Here is a 19,021-nt window from a genome sequence, read left to right as displayed (position 1 = left end):
ATCTTTAACTTGCAAAACTTTTGGAAGTTTAAATCTCAAGCACATTTTTTTCACTGTAAAATAAAATGCAGCCTGTATTCCCTAGATGTGTAGGGATACATTCCCTAGATACATAAAATACCTATTTTATACAGCTTTTTGGTTAATTCTTCTGTAATTATAACATAGCAGGTATAAGTGCTAAATCATAGACATCTGTGGTGGTCCACATTAGAGGGGGGATAGTACACCACTCAGTTACTTCAGCTTTATAGTTTAGTGTACAGTGGGACAGGTTCCCCTTCTTAGTTTTGGTCCTAGTGGTCAAATCACATAGCTCACCTGTGCCAGTGTCTCTCTCATCCCACCACCACCACCCACCGCCCTTCATAGACATACCCCACCACCCACTTTGCTCTGTCTTTGCTTCTTCCTGTTCATGTTTTCCTTGGGAAAAATTAAACAAACTGCTTCGGTCAGTTCATTCTGATGCATTCATTGCTTATCTCCTCTATCTTAGGGTTTTCAGTGAGTTGAGTGTCTCACAACTGAGAGCTGTTTTACATAGTGAGACAATATCTTAGTGTGGTGTGTGTGTATGTCCTTAGTTGCTCAGTCGTGTCTGAATCTTTGTGACCCCATGGACTGTAGCCTGCCAGACCCCTCTGACCATGGGATTCTCCAGGCAAGGATACTGAAGAGGGTTGCCATTCCCTTCTCCGGGGGATCTTCCCAACTCAGAGATTGAACCTGCGTCTCGTATGTTGCAGGCAGATTCTTTACTATCTGGGCCACCAGGGAACCCCCTTACAATGTGATGCATCGTACCAAGTCAAACTTTTGAATCATTTGATAATATGTTTACTGGCTTCAGGGGGATAAAAACACAACTATTTTATCAATAGCATTTTTTTTTTTAATTTTGAGGCAGTGTCAATGGCTTCCCCAAAGGGAACAAGCCCAAGTCTAAGGGAATTTTGGACTAAGATAATGAGTATGTTCCCTGTATTAGAACAGTTTCTTAAGGAAATCAATGTATAGTCATTTAATATGAATTCCAGTTAACTTGGTGGACCTTATATAACTGTTAAGGATTTTTATGGTTTTATTTGTACATTTTTGTACCTTCTTTTTAAAATTGAGAGTCTCTTGAATGTTAACACTAGTTGAAGTGCTAACATTCTGTGATTCCAGGATCCCATAGTGTAATGGTCCAGGAAAGTAATACAGATTTTTCTAGGTGACCTAGGCCTGTCTAGTTGAAGCTGGGAGTGCCCATTTTCTAGATAGCTCTGTCTCACAGTGACATAACCATGACTGAGTGGAATCTAAGGCAGACTCAATTCCTAACAACAAACAGGATTATTAGGAATCTTCTGGAGCATTCTACTTCTGTTCCCTTTCCTCTCAGTTTCCTCATTCCCTTTATTAGTCCTCATGATTGTGGAGAAGGAAACCAACCTCATTTTGTGCTTTTAATTCATTGATCACGAATGTTGGAGTAACCATGGGTCCAGGACTTAGCATCTGACAGGAAGTCACAGATGTGGTTCGTCTGTTGATGGATCATACTTGCGTCCCTGGGAAAGAGAGCCATAGGGAGCACTGAGGTTGAACTTAGGCTGTGAAATGCTGGCCTTCCTTTAGAATCAGGGGATTTAAGTGGAATTTTCTCGAAGTAGATTGAAGAAAGCATAATTGGTTTAGCAACCACAGGCTTTTCATAGAACACTGTGAATAGATTATTCTTTCCATAAGCAGAGGGGAAAATTCTCCTATATGGTGGATGCATAGGGATATTGATCATCAGAGCCTTGTTTTAACTTCCTGCTAAGAAATAATTCAGGCAAGACTTTTTAAGAAGGCTTGAAAAACTGTCACATTTGCTTATAACTTAAATCCTAAGAATGTTCAAAGGAGATAACTCTTAAGAAATTAAAGACAACTTCTTACCTCTGCATTCATCTTAGTTGGAATTCTCTTTCCAGATATCTCTGACATACTGTGGTAAAGAGTGTCTTCTCACCTAATATAATCACAGAGACTCTCTTTCAATCAGAGGCACCACAGTCTGTCTGGGGAATGCCAGCAAAGCGTCTTCTGTGTCTTTGTCCCCACAGCCACCACGTGTCACCCACATGTATCTCCCAGCACGGACATTTCAGACATAGCAAAGATCCTTGCTTTGCCAGAATTTGTCTAAACAAGATTCAGAATCTTTCTCCAAAATCTCTATCTCCCATTCTCTCTTAATTCACATATTAATCTGAAAAAAAAAAAAACCAGTATAAAGAAATATTATCACAGACACACTAATCAGGACTTACTGTTTACATTCTAAGGCCTTAACTTACCCCATTTTAAAAACCATGTTATAGTGTTGACAAAAGGAAAAAGTAAAGGACTCATTAAAAATGAATGTTTCTCCATTCACATATTATGTGTCAGTTCATGACTAGTACATTTTGATGAACTCATTTATTTTCCATAATTAAGTATATATTGAAATACAAAATATGACTGTGACTATCTATATTAATGTCATCCATTATCCAGGATCCAGTTTCCTAGGTAAGCCAGATTATGACAGTGGTAGGATGGTGGTAAGCAAGGAGAAGAGGTAGTTTGAGAAGTAAGTTAATTTATTGAGTTTGTAAGTATTGCCCCCAAATCCCAGTTAAGTCAGTTCATTTGCATCTCAAATTAATTTGGCTCATTTGGTCCCAAATGAATGTGGGCAGTTATTCCATCATCCAGTGTACAGACTCATCCAGTGTACAGGACTCAGTTTCCCCTCTTGTCCCCCACGTCCCCAAAATGCTTACCTGCTTGGTCATACCAGCTCTTTGCAGCCTCATGGGCTGCAGCCCACCAGGCTTCTCTGTCCATGGGAATTCTCCAGCCAAGGATACTGGAGTGGGTTGCCATGCCCTCCTCCAGGGGATCTTTCAAACCCAAGGATCGAACCCATGTCTCCTATATTGCAGGCGAATTCTTTACCATCTGAGCCAACAGGGAAGCCCAAGAATACTGGAATCGGTAGCCTATCCCTTCTCCAGGGGAACTTCCCAACCCAGGGATCAAACCAGGTTCTTCTGCATTGCAGGCGGATTCTTTCCCAGCTGAGCTACCAGGGAAATCCGCCACCCACCCAGCACACCCCACTCCTGCCCTGCCAATAACAGCAATTTTTACCTCTTCATTCATTCGTTTATTCATTCACTCAGCAAATATCTCTCAAGTCCGTGGCAATCTTCTAAACACTGGTGGATGCATCAGTAGCGAGGGGATGAGGGGGAATCCCTGCCCTCATGGAGCTTTTATTCTACTTGGACTTTTATTTCCTAGTAATGCATTTTTTCCTGGGATCTCACTCTCTTAACCAGGTATCTGAAAGTGAAAGTGAAAGTCACTCAGTTGTGTCTGACTCTTTGCGACCCCATGGACTATTACAGTCCATGGAATTCTCCAGGCCAGAATACTGGAGTGGGTAGCCATTCCCTTCTCCAGGGATTGAACCCAGATCATCCTCATTGCAGGTGGATTTTTTCCAGCTGAGCCACAAGGGAAGCCCAAGAATACTGGAGTGGGTAGCCTATCCCTTCTCAAGTGGATTTTCCCAACCTAGGAATCAAACCAGGGTTTCCTGTATTGCAGGCAGATTCTTTACCAACTGAGCTATGAGGGAAGCCCTAGGTATCTGAGTCCTGTCCAAAATAAGGAGCCCACTGCAGGAAGAATACACTTTTCCAGTCATCTGTGGCTCCCCCTCTGGGCTGGCTTTCAGCCAAGAAGTATGCCAGTAAATGCTTAACTTTTGCCCTTCATCTCCCACCATGGGATCAAAACATTCTCCTCCTCCCAGTCTGCTGTATTCAAAATAATTTGCATTTAGAACAGGTTTTTGGATACTACAGTACTCAATCAATACTCGGTCAGTACTCAGTGCTGCAGCTCAGTCTTCTTGAGTTTACACCCTTGGCAACTTCAACTGCCATCTCAGAGCTAATGGTGTTTAAATTAGAAATATCTATCCCCAACGTGCCTCTTCGCTCAATTCTAGGCTCACTGAATGAATAGATACATTATCCCAGCCCTTGAGGCCCCTCTCTGTCTTCATCCCTTCTTTCCAGCAGCATCCCCAGCTGCTGGCCTTGGAGCCTGTGTCTGGGCCCTACAACTTGCCAGGCCTGCAAGTGTGTCATCGGCCTCAGTGTTTGCCCACAAGGTCTCGCCACACGCAATGCCAGCTTCCTCCCTGCCCCCAACCCAACCCCTATAGGTCAGTACCCACTTGTCACAGCCTGTCTCAGGGAGAGCCTGTTCTTCCCTCCTGCTCCTGCAGGCTGCCCTACCAGTGCCCCTTCTCCCGAAAAGAGAGAGAAATTTCAAACGGAAGACATCCCCATTTCATGACCCCCTTTAACCTGGACCTGTGAGAGAGAGTCTGTCTTCAGACTCCAGCAGGCCTCAGATTCTGGCTGATGGTGTGATGGTGGAGAATTCATCACAAGTGTAGGCTCAATCTTACATTGTATCTTTCTGTTTTTCCTAAGAGTTTTGGGGGTTTTTTTTTTTGCCACCAGTCAGAGCCATTAGTGTCCTTTGTAATCTCAGAGGTGGTCTTCTGGCCGGAGCTTTCAAAATATTCATAGGTGTCCACTCACCCTGGGTCTCCCAGGTGGCGCTAGTGGTAAGAACCCACCTGCCAATGCAGGAGACATAAGAGATGCAGGTTCGATCCCTGGGTTGGGAAGATCAGCTGGAGGAGGAAACAGCAACCCACTCCAGTATTCTTGCCTAGAGAATTCCATGGACAGAGGAGCCTGGAAGGCTACAGTCCATGGAGTTGCAGAGTCGGACACGACTGAGCGACTTAGATGCCTGCTCACCTTGTAGCTCTCTTCTTCCCAGGGAGATCCCGAAGGTGCCCACTGCCCAGCCAGCCAACATGCACTTAGACATGCAAGGTATTGTGACTGTATTCTGAGCCACCTCATGACAGACTTCTTAAAGTCAGCTTTGTGTCTCTTAATTTATAATTTTTAATAAATGGCCCTTTAGGGAATTCCCTAGCAGTCCAGTGGGTAGGACTTCACACTTGCCCTACAGGGAGTGTGGGTTCAATCCTGCCCCTACACAGTGCAGGCGGAAGTGAAAGTCACTCAGTCGTGTCTGACTCTTTGTGACCCCCTGGAATTCTCCAGGCCAGAATACGGGAGTGGGTAGCCTTTCTCTTCTCTAAGGGATCTTCCAAACCCAGGGATCCAACCCAGGTCTCCTGCATTGCAAGCGGATTCTTTACCACCTGAGCCACCAGGGAAGCCCAGGAATACTGAAGAGGGTCACCTATCCCTTCTCCAGCGGATCTTCCCGACCCAGGAATTGAGCCCGGGTCTCCTGCATCGCAGATGGATTCTTTACCAACTGAGCTATCAGGGAAGCCCCCCAAAATAAAATTAAAGTAAAGTAAAAACAAATGACCCTTTCTAATTTTCTATACTTTAGATTTAGTTTTTCATTCACTTTGAAACTAATTTGCATAAAACAGGACTGCTCTACATCCAGTGTTGCTTTTATTTACAGACCTTACAGACCAGTGCTTATCTCCTTTATGTCAGTTAAGCAATAATATTTGATTCATTTACAGTGGATTCCATCACACAAAGAAGAGCCTGCGGTTCAGGCTTGTTCAGATTGTAATTTAGCTGGACCGATCACATGGATGCTTCTCGTAGGGCTTGCGTTCAGGCCCACCCACGGTCGTCTGAGCCCGGTGTTGGCCGGTCTGCCTGCGGCGTGGCCCTTGCACCTTGTGTCATGCTCCCACCATTCTTATTCCTCCTGCTAGCTTATCCCCGCTGTTGGAGGAGCAGCAGTTACTCCTTTTCCCTTTCCTTTCCTCCAAGTGTAATGCTTCATATATAGTTGGCGCTCACCTCCTGTGTTTAGTTTAAGGACTCATTCCTGAAGGACCCAACATTACACAGTGAGATTAAATCAGGGAAGGAATAGTAGGGAAGCTGGTTCTTCATCCCCAATTTACCCCACGATAAAATAATTGCCTGTAAATGCCTACCTGGATATCTTATGCCGGGATCTTGAAATCAGTTTGCTTTCCAAGTGCACAGAACCTGACCACCACAGCCCCGGGGCATGCCACTAGCAGCCACTCACCTCTCCCACCCTGTCCCACACCATCTCCCAGCAGTGATGGGCTGCCTCGTTGCCAGCCATCACCCATCACTTGTCTATTCAGATGCTTGATACATTCAGATGCTTTGAAAGAATTTTTTGTAACGTGCTGTCTAGCTGCTTGATTTTAAAGCACACTAAACTTCCTGGAGCCACGCCAGGGACTTGCTAGAGTTTCTGATGCTATCTATATAAATGGTGGAAGGGGGAAAACTCCATTGAACTTTTGCAGTAATAAAATTATTGCAGTTGAGCCCTACATCTGTTCGCTGAACTTCCTGTGGGTTTCTACCAGATCACATGGCTGACAGCAGAGACAGTCTTTAAAGCGTTTGGTCTACTTATTATACCCAAGTCTCAACCACCAAATCAGACCTTTGCTTTGTCTCTGGGCTGGGCGTCCGGATGTCCCACTGCGGTGGGTTGATTCACTGGAGCTGATAAAAAACATTCCAGCCAAACTCGAGAGAGTCTAGCATTACCTCTGGCTCCAAAAGTCAAAACAACAAGATTGTTGTAAGTAGCTTTGGATTGAGACCAAGCCCTGAGCTTGAGAGATGGGTTTTCCCTCCTTGTTGAGCTGAGTCACAGCTGTCTCGGAAGGAGAGGGGTGAACGCCTGGGCCTGCAGTGACCAGCTCCCCACCCTCTCCTCACCCCTTCTTGCCATAACTGTCACACCAAAGCCCCCATCCTCCAAGAGCCCCCTCCTCTGCTTTCCTGGATCTTCAGTGGGTTCTCAAGCCCATCTACCCAGGAGTCCCTCACTGAGGCCCATAGGGGGGACTTAGAAGGCAAAAAAGGAGATGAGGTAGACGAGAGAGGATGGCTTCAGAGTCGGGAAGACCCCAGTGGCCTGTGCCCTGCTGACCGGGTCAGGAGTGAAGATGCTCTCAAGTGAGGAACCTGGGCCTCCCTGAGCCAGTGCAGGATGGCATCAGCATTCTTCACAGGCGTGAAAAGAGCAGAGCAAAGAGTGACTTTTTCTAGGCTGTTGATCTGACATTCAGACTATGACATTTCTTGGGCTGAATCTTAACAAAATGTGTCCCCAGTGTCTCTAGTGTAAATAGAGCCTTTTGTCTTTCTTTTCCTTAGCTCTCAGAGTTCTAAGAGTATTGTTGTTGCTGTTCAATTGCTAAGTCATATCCGACTTTTTGTGATCCCATGGACTGCAGCACGCCAGGCCTCCCTGTCCATCACCAACTCCCGGAGTTCACTCAAACTCACGTCCATCAAGTCAGTGATGCCATCCAGCCATCTTATCTTCTGCCGTCCCCTGTTCCTCCTGCCCCCAGTCCCTCCCAGCATCAGAGTCTTTTCCAATGAGTCAACTCTTCCCATGAGGTGGCCAAAGTACTGGAGTTTCAGCTTCAGCATCAGTCCTTCCAAAGAAATCCCAGGGCTGATCTCCTTCAGAATGGACTGTCTGGATCTCCTTGCAGTCCAAGGGACTCTCAAGTGTCTTCTCCAGCACCACAGTTCAAAAGCATCAATTCTTCGGCACTCGGCTTTCTTCACAGTCCAACTCTCACATCCATACATGACCACTGGAAAAACCATAGCCTTGACTAGACGGACCTTTGTTGGCAAAGTAATGTCTCTGCTTTTGAATATGCTGTCTAGGTTGGTCATAACTTTCCTTCCAAGGAGTGTCTTTTAATTCATGGCTGCAGTCACCATCTACAGATCTGTTTTAGAGGAGCACATATTTTTAAGAATGTCTGTCTCAGTCTCAACCCAGGTGGGCTCTCTCTCCGACTAGATAGACAGGGAGACATTGGGAAGGGTGTCAAATTCGGTGCTCCTTGGACAGGGTTCGTTATGCAGAGGCTGTGCTCCCATTCAGTCAGATTGACTGAATGGTGTTTTCCAAACTCTTATGATTTATGCCTATTATTTGCCCTTTTAAAATCTTCCCAGTACACTGTCTTGAAAACAGCTCATTGCAGGAAAGAGGAAACTTTTTACCTTGTGCTTTGTTATGTTTGTTTTGTTATAGCCAATCCCGGAGAAAATGCTCTGTTTTTCTTACTGTTTATGCTTTATCCCCCTTTCTGAACCTTTTAAGTGCTGGTGAAAAATTTCAAGCAAATAACCCACAGCCCACTTGTTCCCTTGAGGAAGGAGGAGCTGGTATTAGAACTCGAGGGGCATGAGGGTGTACTGTCTGCAGTGTTTGGGTTTTGCTAGTAACAGAAGTGTGTTCACGCCACTCTGTCTCTGCTTGCTCTCTGGGTTGCCCTGTGTCCAGTGGCACACACTCCACGGAAGCAGCCACGCCTGGAACCTCAGCCCACTTAACCACGAGCTCTCAGACCTCAGTAGGCCAACCACAGCCTCGTGTGTGTCTTGATTGTTAAGCATTTGGGGAGTCTTAGCCTTTAAAACCCAACTGTTGTCACCCCCCAGGACAGCTCAGGAACCTTCAGATATTGACCCTCGCCGCTGAGCCTGCCCCCAGGTAACGCCTGTCTGAGTGGCAGCCTGCAAGTGCTTGACGTGAGGGCTGTCCCTCAACCCAGCTCATCCAGCCCTTTTCTCCAGGTGGACCCAGCAGATCCTGGGGGGCATGCAGAGAATCCCAAAGTGGAGCCCTTACTGGGGTCATCTCATAAAACCACACCCAGGAGACTCAGAAGAAGCCCAAGGCCCTTCATTTTCTACAAGGCGAGAGAACCGAGTCCTGCAGAAACGCTGTGACTTGCCCCATGCGGCTCAGCCTGCCAGTGGCCGAGCCAGGAAAGGGCCGACGCCTCCTGACCCCCAGCAGCCCGGGGCCACGTGGGCTCCAGAGCTGGAGAGCGGTCCCATCCGTTCCCATGAGGACACTCAAGCACAGAGGGCTAGTGACTTAGCAGCTGGGAACACGGAAGAAACGCTTGAGGTTCTTTATCATCACTAGAGAGACATGAAAACCTCCCGTCTGTGTGCGATGTAGACATTTTAAAGAAACGCGCAGCTAGGTCCCTGTCGACTCTGAGGGGCGCGCAGGGGAGAGGTATACTTTTGTTTGGCCTCCAGCTCCTCCGCTTCCTAGCTCTGTCCTCTTTGGTGTCTTATTTGTCCTTTTGAGCCTCGGTTTTCTTATCTATTCAACATAGTTAATAAGCGTATGTCACAGGGTTATGTGTAGAGTTGAAGCCGTGCGCTCATTCATTTAATTCATCGTTCAGCAGACATTTCCTCAGTGTCAGCAGTATGCTAGATGCTGTCACCTTAGCAAGGTCCCTGCCTTCCTGGGACCTGTGTCCTGGAGGGGAAGATGGTACCCAAGTAAACAAACAGATATGCAAGCTCAACCCCAGCTGCTGTGAAGGAGACCAGCCGATGAGCTGAGAGATGCTGCTTGTTACTGGGTGGTCATGGGTGAGGTGACCCACGACCCTGGCCCCTGGGCACCCTCGGTGTGTCCCTTCCTCAGAGCGCCCCTGCTGGGTGGGCTCTGTGAGCTAACAGGAGGCCTGGCGTCCCCACTCCTGGCCACCTCAGCCTCTCCAGACGTGTCCTCTCGGAGCTAGACGTCACACCCCTGTTGGAGGTTGTTGCGTCTGCCACAGAACTATCTAGGGAAACTGATGTAAAATACAGCTTAGAGGTGACCCCTCTCTTCTCATCACGATAGCTCTGAATGCCCCTCAGAGCCAAGCCCCACCTCCCGTCCAGTTAAACAGCTGCAGCGCAGGGATGTGCGCAGACAGGAAACCATGCATTTGTTCATACAGCTCGCTCTTCAACAAGTGAGGATCCAGACAGACGGAAGGCCCTCTTCAAAACCTACCTTTGCTCGTGACAGAACTTTACTACTCTCTCCAGAGTGAGATGGATCATTTTGAAGTAAACTCAAGCAAAAATAAAAACAAGGCATTTTCAGCTTCGTTTCTACCAGGTGGTAGAAAGGGAAGCCCTGGGGGGTGCCAGATGCTTCTCCTGATGGCCTTTTCCTGGATCTGGCTGCTTGTGACCTAAAGGCAACGTCTGACTTGTGACTCGTCCTAACGGGAGAGTTGTCAGAGTTTCCCCCAAACCACGAGGGCTACTAGATTTGTGCCAGCACATGAACACAGTGCCATCCCCTGAGCAGCTCTTACCTAAGATTCTTTAGCTTAATTGGAGGGAATTCTTGAGAAAGCAATTTGCTCATTCTATTTCCATCCCACCCTCCCTGGAGGGACAGAAAGCGGTCTTGGGTAAGCTGCCTCATGTCCTTTCCTGAGGCCTGCCTTCTTAGGAAAACCCCTGAATAGTCACTTGATGGAGAAAAGGCTTCACATCTTTTAGTCATTTTTGTCACTGACAACCAGAAATGCGTCGTATTTGTGACATTCCCACTTAAAAATGTAGGATGTTATTCCAGCTGAAAGAGACATTGCTGTGTTGAGGGGCAGGTTTCAAGCCGCCACCTCTGAGCCCACAGCCCACTCCCTCCCCTCCAAGACAGTGTGAAAGGTTTTCTAAGTTGAGGCCACTCCAAGAGCTAGGACTTGCATCCTCATTATTAGAGGATGAAGCTTATTTCTTCTTCACACACACAGTCCACCATACTTTCTTGGTTCTTTTGGGGGGGTGCTGTGCTAGGCCTTCGTTGCTGTAGGGGGCTTTCTCTAGTTTCAGGGAGCGGGGGCTGTTTCCTGTTGAGGTCTGTGGGCCTCTCACCGTGGTGGCTTCTCTTGCTGCAGACCACAGGCCCTGGGTGTGCAGGCTTCAGTGGTGGCTGCACTTGGACTCGGTAGCTGTGGCTCTCAGACTTAGGTGCTCTGAGGCACGGGGAGCTTCCCGGACCAGGGATCAAACTGGTGTCCCCTGCATTGCAAGGTGGATTCTTAACCACTGGACCACCAGGGAAGCCCCACTTTCTTGATGCTTGACATCTTTGTGGGGTTGGTCATTTCTTTCAGGACCAGCAGTGTGGGGGTTAGGTTCTATCCATATAGTGAAAGGGCCCCGTGGAGCCTTGGAGAATTGGATCTGGGGACAGAGCAGTAGGCTGACTGTGGTATCTGTGACTGTGGTATCTCTTGTCAAACTTTCCCACCGAGTCAGACCCAGGCTCCAGTCCTGACTCCTCCCCACATGCTGTGTAACCTGGAACGAGCCACTCAGCTGCTCCAGGCCCCACCTCACCTTCCGTCTGTGGAGCTGGCCGTGTGGGCCTCGCCAGGACACCATGGTGACTGACCACAACACGTCTGGGGAGCTTCTAGGCCGGCCTGGTGCTCAGGGAGTGCTCGGTTGGTGGCGGCCGCTCCCGGCACCCTGTTGCTACAGATGCAGGTTTTTCACGGAAAAGAAGATCACTGTGTTGCTACCCATAACACACCTGGTTCCGTGACAAAGACCTTTTGCCACCTCCGAGAACCCTGTCCCCATACCTGAGAACTCCGTGCCAGGCCAGAAGCGGCGCAGAGCACGTGAGGAGGCTCATCAAGGGTGCCCGGTCCCCAGAGACTGCACAGCTGCTGAACATCTGTGGCGCGCCCAGAGACTGTGGGCCCAGGGTGGGAGGGGTCCCGCAGGACGGAAAGCCGGGGGACCGAACCGAATTCCAGTCAGACCAGGAAGCGCCAGAAGTGCCGCACCCCCCCCACCCCCCCCCCCGCTGCTCGTGGTTTGTCTGCCAGACTGACCCCCGGAGCCCAGCGGGAGAAGTTGTCCCTGTGCACGAGAACCAACACGGCCCTCAGCGCACACCGAGACCATTAGCCTGCACTGAGGAGAGGAGAGAACTGATTCAGAAACACTGATGCCCTGAAAAGGCCTGGGTTTGCATTCAACCTGAATCGTTTTGCAAAGTATGGGATAAAATGTATGAGGGTGGATATAGCGGTAGGTAGGGCTGAAGTGTGGGCTGCTTATAAATCCCATTTGTGTATGGACTGTATTTACTGATGCCCTGGGAGCCATGGAATAAAGTTGGTTTCCATTAAAGCTGTAACAGATGGGGACTGTGCCGTCGTGGTATGTTGAGGGAACAGCCGTGACCAGAGGACCCTCCTTCCCGTGATTTCCTATACATTTTGCTAAAATTTAACTCAAAACTCCACTTGCCACAAAGCATTTCCTGCATAACCCCGCCCCAGGGTCATCATTCTGGAACTCTGAGGATCCAGCACTTAGATGTTTAGTCTTAATCACTGCACAGGTTATCTGAAAAATCTCTTTAACTCTGTGTGAAAGTGAAAAAAGTGAAAGTGTTAGTCGCTCTGTCGTGTCCAGTTCTTTGCGACTCCATGGACTTTAGCCCACCAGGCTCCTCTGTCCTTGGGATTCTCCAGGCGAGAATACTGAAGTGGGTAGCCATCAAGGGATCTTCCCAATGCAGGGATCAAACCCAAGTCTCCAGCATTGCAGGCAGATTCTTTGCTGCCTGAGCCACCAGGGACCCCCATGTGTGTAACTCCTTACTCCCGCCCCCTCTTAGCCCCTAACCCACTACCTACCACCACCACCCCTCCCCCCACGCCCTCACTTTTTGTTTAAAATTTTTTAATTCATTTTAGTTCAGGCTCATTTTCCCTTCACCTGGACCAGGCCCTGTCCCCTCCAGTGCCCTCTAGTTCTCCACCCTGTGATCAAGTGGTCCCTGCATAAAGCCTCTCCCATCAAGCCCCCTCCTGAGACCCTTCAAAGGTTTCGAAGGCCCTTCGAGCGGAGGCCAGGACTCTTCATGCGATTCCATCCTCCCCTCTGGGCCCTGCTCGCCAGGGCTGGCTCCCCCACTGTCCCTCTTCTCGCCTCCAGCAAAAAGTGTCTCATGCCTTCCCTGCCTGCTGTTCCCTCAGAAGGCGCTGGCTTCCCTCTTCGCCTGGCTGCCCTTCCACCTCCCGCAGGCCTCTGTAGCCACTAGTCCCTCCTTAGTGGGACTCCCTTCTTACAACAGTAAGTTCCCTACATACACACCTTCAAGTTGCAGACTGTCAGAGATGCATTCGATCAACATCAGGCAGAAGTGGAACTGCAGCTCGCCCTCTCTCTCCTGTTGCTGACGATCCTTCAGCTCTGCCATCTCCCACCTCCTCTCCCTGCTGCAGTCAGTAATTCTTGCCTGGTCACTCGGTGCCAGCCCCTGTGTGCCAGCTCTGCTATACTACTGTGCTTTTCAAGGCACTGAACTGTAAGATTAAAAATGTGTCCTTTATTTTTTGGTTTGTTTTTTTTCTCTGTATTATTTGTTTGAGAAGTATTATAAATCTATGACATTATAATACTATGTAGCCAGTTGTGTCAGTTGGGTACCTAAGCTAACTTGGTTGGACTTACAAACGTGTTCTTAAAACAGAGCTCATTCATATGTAGGGGACTTCCTGTACTCTTCCTTACTCACCTCCATTGTTCCGTGGCTGCCGCTTCTTTGTCCCTCTGCTCCAGGAGAAGTAACCTTCTGTGAGGACAGGGACTATGCATGGTGAGGCCCTGATGCACACTGCCTGGTGTGCAGAGGAGCAGACATCCAAGCAATAGAATAATGAGTGAGTGACTCACGTAAGAGAGATTGACTACTGTAATATACGTAAAGTATTTACCATTGTGTCTGGGACCTGATTGGTCCTTATATGGTTGATTGCTTCTTTGAGTCATTCATCAAATCATTTGTTAAGTGTCTGACCACTCTCTGAGGGGACACAGCCGCAAACACAGTGAATATAGAATCCCTGCTCTCATGGGCCATGCGTTCTGTGTGTGCGTCTCCCTTCTTCTCTCAGCCCTCCCCCTCAACCTTCTGCCCTGCCCCTCCTCCTGGGACCCTTGCCCCTTGTCCCCGCCCCACCTGGGACACAGGTCACCAAACTGCAGCCATTCCTGCTGGCGTCACCTTGGCCTGAGAAGCATCCGCACCAGGGACCTTTGGGGACCCCAGGCTCCTTGGCTGCCAAAGGGGTGAGGGGACATCACTTCCCCTGCCCTGGCTGGAATAATAGATCAGGAGTAAGATTAGAAAATGAGAAGCCCCAATCCTGGTGAAATGCTGCGGTGAAAGTGCCACTTCCAGGAATCTGCACTTGTTCTTCCTTCTCACCCGGGACTGCAGAGTGCAGCTAGGCCACCCGGAAGCGTGGCAGAGCCAGGCTCCCCTCTGCTGCCCGCTCCACAGGGCTGGAGTGCCCGCACCTCACCCCCACCCGCCACGTCCGCCCGGGCCCACGGTGCTGCCAGCCTGCACAGTGAAGGCCAAGGAGCTGTGGGGGGGAACGTCCTTGCCTCCAAGGTGACTCAGCCCTGAGAGGGGAGGTGTCTCAAGGAGACCCAGTCAACAGGACTCCAGCCACGCAACAGACAGTCTCTACTTGAGCACTGTCTGCCCCAGGCAGGGCCTGCTTTCCCGCCTGACATCTCTCGCTTCGCCTCATGCCCTGACCAGGGCCTGTGGGCTTGTGTGCCCTTCCCTCGGGGGATTCACCCGGCCTCCAGGGGATCACTGGGAGGCTGGATCTGTGGCCCAGGGCTCCCAGGCCCCCTGCGCCCCCCACACACTGGGTACACACTCCCACTGCTCTCACACAGGCCTGTGAGATTGATCAACTCATCTTGTTTTTGTTGCAGAAATTTCCAGAACTGAAATTCAAATATGTGGAAGAGGAGCAGCCCGAGGAGTTTTTCATCCCCTACGTCTGGTCCCTGGTGTACAACTCAGCAGTAGGCCTCTACTGGAGCCCACAGGACATCCAGCTGTTCACAATGGATTCCGACTGAGAGCGCCCCGTTCCCCGCCCCCCACCCCACCCAGCCTCTCACCCCCTCCAGCCGCAGCCCTTCTACTTACGTTCTTTCTGGGGAACGGAGGTAGACAGATTCCCTGGTGTGTCTTCTATTAAAGAGGATCACACAGGCATGTTTCCCTTGCACACGTGGGTTTGGAGAATTGGTGCCAGTTGGCAATAGATCACTCAGCTTAGATTCTAGTGCAAAAAGTGGGAGGGGGGTACGCAACCATAATAAATGTAAAAACCAGCTATTTCACATGCAATCTTATTTCTAAACCAAAAATCTAGAGCTTTTCCAGGAAACCTGATGCCTTAGGCATATAACACTTTATCAGTGCGTACTTCTTTTTCTTTTCGTTTTTGCATGCTCAGGATTTTAGTTTTGAGAGTGTGTGTCTGTGGTGTGTTTGTGTTTCAGCATTGAGAAATATCAATCTGAAAAGATGACAGGACAGGAATTAATAAGGAAACGAAGCCGTGTGTGTGTGTAGTGGCCTTTCAGAGGACCCGTGACGGAAGCCTGGGCAGCCGGATGCAGGCCTTAGATCCTCCGCACCTTTCCCTCGGAGAGAGAAATGGCTCCTCCTCATGAAGCCCAGATTGGCTTTTCTGTGGATTTGGCCTCTGAGCTATAGCTGAATTAAATTGGAGTCTAGCACAAATTAAGTTAATCTTCTCTGTATTAATCATTAGGAAAAGAAAAGCTTCATTTTGAAAGCAGTCTTTTTTTCTTCAACCAGACCAGTAGGAGAAAAAGGAGACCAATTTGATTAATACAGTGTTCCACACGAGATGAAAGACATGTTTTCTTGTCCGTCTCTGACTTTGTTTAAACTCTTCTGGGGCCTGTGTGAGCCACAGTTGGCTCCCTGAGCTCCTCTGAGGGATGCGGCCACCGGGGTTGCCCCGGGCAGAGCAATGGTCACCAAGGACAGAAGGGATAGGCCTTTAGAGCCACGCTCTGGGCCCACGGCCACCCCTTTGGGCCTAGTTTCAGTCTCAAAGACACAAAAGTTATGTGCTTTTCTGCAAGGGAAGCACCCGTTTCAACCTCCTGTTGCCTAATCTATATCACAAGCAGCTTCTCTCCTGTCCCCGGGCTGGTGACCAGTCACTTCGATCCATCGCCAGCGTCTCTCACACGGAGCCCTGGGAAGGTTAAACGCGTGACGCGCCAGCACGCCTTTGTGTGGTTCCCCCCTTGAGAAGCCCGGCTGCCCGTCCTCTCGGCAGTGTCTGAGGCCGGCCGGTTTCATCTTCAGCAGGACGGGGCTGAGACCAGAGCTCCCCGAGGCTGGCTGGCTTAGGCAGGGCCTGCGCTGGGTGGACGTGCGGCCTGGCCACTGCCTCCTCAGCCTCCAGCCTCTGAGAGTCTCTGCCAGTGGCTGGGACCCTGGGGTTTCCCTGAAGGTCACGGAGAGGGCCTCAGACCAGCAGGTGAGGCCTGTGAAGGGCTTCTGCTTAGTCTGGCCTGTGGGGGAGGCAGTGTGAAGGTGGAAGGCGGAGTCCTCCAGTCAGAAAGGAGAAAATCCTGGATGCCCATTTCAGGCCGCAGTTTTTTATATTTCCTCTATGGAAGCGTGATACATAGCTTTAATTTGTTTCCCGAGCGTTCTGATCTGCTTCCTTTCCTTTAAACCAAAACGCAACTATTTTAAAGGGTCACGTGGCACAGAGGAGCCCCTGGTAGGACCCCAGCACTGTCCTCAGAGGCTGAGGAGCGCGCAGTGGCGTGGGACAGTCCCTGGGCTGCAGGCCTGTCAGTTCTGCCGACAGGAGGACTGGAGTCCCCAGCACTCGGCCACAGGGCAAACCCAAGAGAGCCTTGACAGGGGAGCCGTGCAGCCTCTTCCCCAGGCACCCCGGCTCACGGGGCGCCCCCACAGCCCCGTTCTCCAACAGTGTGCTCCCCTGCCTCCCGCTCTTAATCAACCACACGGTAGAGGTCCTCACCGGCCTAAAAGTTCAGCTGGGGCTGCAGCCCCAGAGGCAGCGTGCAAGCACACGCTCCAGACACCACTGCACCACAGCCTCGGCTCTGCAAACCCTCCAGAGGCTTTTCTTTATTTTTGTGAAAGATTTATTATGTGACAATAAATTTAAAATAATAAACTTGAATTATGCTTGCATTAATTTGCTTTAGAAATTTTTTCAGTTTTCCACAAAGCAAAAACATGTAGAATGAGGCAACACAAGATCATTCATTGTGTGTTTGCATGTAAACTCACATCTGATTTTGCCCAAGATACAGAGCTGTTCTTGCAGTGTGTCATCTATCATATTGTTTGTTTTTAAAAGAATGTGCTCCTCTCAGTAGCACCTTTCCTTAAGAGTTCAAGGCACTGTGCAAACAAGCTTCAGAACTGTAGCTCTGGTCCCATCACCCCACTGAGGCTGGTGTCGCAGGATCTGTGAACAACAGCCTTGCAAGGTCGGCATCACAGAATGGCCGCCATTCAGCAGTGCAGATGGAAGCGGGGCTGTGGAGGAGCTCAAGGACAAGGACAGAGAAAGGAAAGAAGGTCCCTGAAGCACAGAAAGTACACGGTACACACAGTCCTCGCCTTCGGAAGGAAATGAGAGGAGCTGGAGAAGACAGGAAAGAACACAGGACCAGCGTCAGTGGGAACACTCAGCTGTGAGTGTTCCTCCAGCTTGTTAGAACATCCCCGCCCCCCGCAAGAGGAATGTGGCAGGGGGTGCTCTTAGGCCCTAAATTTCTTAATGTATCATTCTTTAGGCAACATACTGTCCTTTCGGTTCTGTGCAGCTGGGGCCGTGCCTCAGGCATTTCAGTTCCCTGCATAACTGAGTCACTGCTTTCCAAGAGCCATAAATTAGAGCTGTGGTACTTGCTGATACTTAATAGACTTGAGTTTGCAAGGTCAACCCTTTGGTCTCTTACTTTCCTCCTAAGCATGGTGCGTGGAATTTCAGTAGCTGCCACTTGATATTAGAGACTGATCCCCAGGCTTTCTGACACCAAATTCAGGGCTATTCCAGTGTCTTAACATCGCCTCTAGGAGTCAAGGAGTTCAGGCTTCTAGTCTCTGATGAGCCAAGCTTCCTATGACACAGCTGAGGAGTGAATTCTATAACACAATCCACAGCAAATAATGCATTTTTATTTCTAAGAATTCAAAGCATAAAATTTAATCTCATTAGGGATCTCCCACCCAAAATAAGAGATTCATCAGGAACTTCCCACCCTCTTGGTCAGGTCATGTATGGCAGCCCCTACCCTTTTGACTTCACCAGGCTATCAAAAGTGCCAGTTACTCAGACACAGCCTCTGGGAAGAGGAAAGCCATCCCACGTGACTTTAACCAGATAGTGCTTCATCATTTTGTTGGCTCTGGGATGACTCCAACAAAGTTTTAAAAGTATTTTGGCAGGTTTCCAAGCCACCATTAGCCAGAGCATCGGTTTAGGTTACCTAGCACTCCATTACTATCAGTAAACTATCCTTTGTGGATTCTGTGATCCAGCTTCTAAGCCACTTCATCCAGTCCCTGAAAGTGGATTGAGGGGAAACTACGAGTGGCCCCAGTGCTTAGCAAACGTACCTTCCCTCCGGAGGACATGCACTGTTACAACTGAGTGCATCCTCCGACTTCAGCTTCACATCAGTTCAGTTCAGTCGCTCAGTCGTGTCCAACTCTTTGCGACCCCATGAGTCGCAGCACACCAGGCCTCCCTGTCCATCACCAACTCCCGGAGTTCACTCAGACTCACGTCCATCGAGTCCGTGACGCCATCCAGCCATCTCATCCTCGGTCGTCCCCTTCTCCTCCTGCCCCCAATCCCTCCCAGCATCAGAGTCTTTTCCAATGAGTCAACTCTTCTCATGAGGTGGCCAAAGTACTGGAGTTTCAGCTTTAACATCATTCCCTCCAAAGAAATCCCAGGGCTAATTTCCTTCAGAATGGACTGGTTGGATCTCCTTGCAGTCCAAGGGACTCTCAAGAGTTCTCCAACACCACAGTTCAAAAGCATCAATTCTTCGGCGCTCAGCCTTCTTCACAGTCCAACTCTCACATCCATACATGACCACTGGAAAACCATAGACTTGACTAGACGGATCTTTGTTGGCAAAGTAATGTCTCTGCTTTTCAATATGCTATCTAGGTTGGTCATAACTTTTCT

The 19,021-nt window shown here is 49.3% G+C and overlaps 1 protein-coding gene and 1 long non-coding RNA gene across 4 annotated transcripts in view; one reads left to right on the top strand and one right to left on the bottom strand.

The window, feature by feature from the left end:
- Positions 1-17,008, top strand: part of DYM (dymeclin) — a 390,748-nt gene extending 373,740 nt beyond the window's left edge. For all 3 annotated transcript variants that reach the window (XM_042239587.2, XM_042239589.2, XM_015103730.4), the window contains one exon: positions 14,715-17,008. In XM_042239587.2, coding sequence (XP_042095521.1) covers positions 14,715-14,864 — 150 coding nt within the window. In that variant the 3' untranslated portion in view covers positions 14,865-17,008. The remainder of the gene's footprint in view (positions 1-14,714) is intronic.
- On the bottom strand, positions 5,534-14,715 carry LOC121817763 (uncharacterized). The gene is made up of 2 exons (XR_006057822.1): positions 13,074-14,715; positions 5,534-11,429 (listed from the first exon to the last, which is right to left on the bottom strand). It is a non-coding gene; the product is annotated as an uncharacterized LOC121817763 (long non-coding RNA).
- Positions 17,009-19,021: the final 2,013 nt, after the last annotated feature.

This window comes from Ovis aries, chromosome 23 (genome assembly GCF_016772045.2).
Source record: "Ovis aries strain OAR_USU_Benz2616 breed Rambouillet chromosome 23, ARS-UI_Ramb_v3.0, whole genome shotgun sequence".
Lineage (NCBI taxonomy): Eukaryota > Metazoa > Chordata > Mammalia > Artiodactyla > Bovidae > Ovis > Ovis aries.
This window is presented reverse-complemented; position numbering and strand designations above follow the sequence as displayed.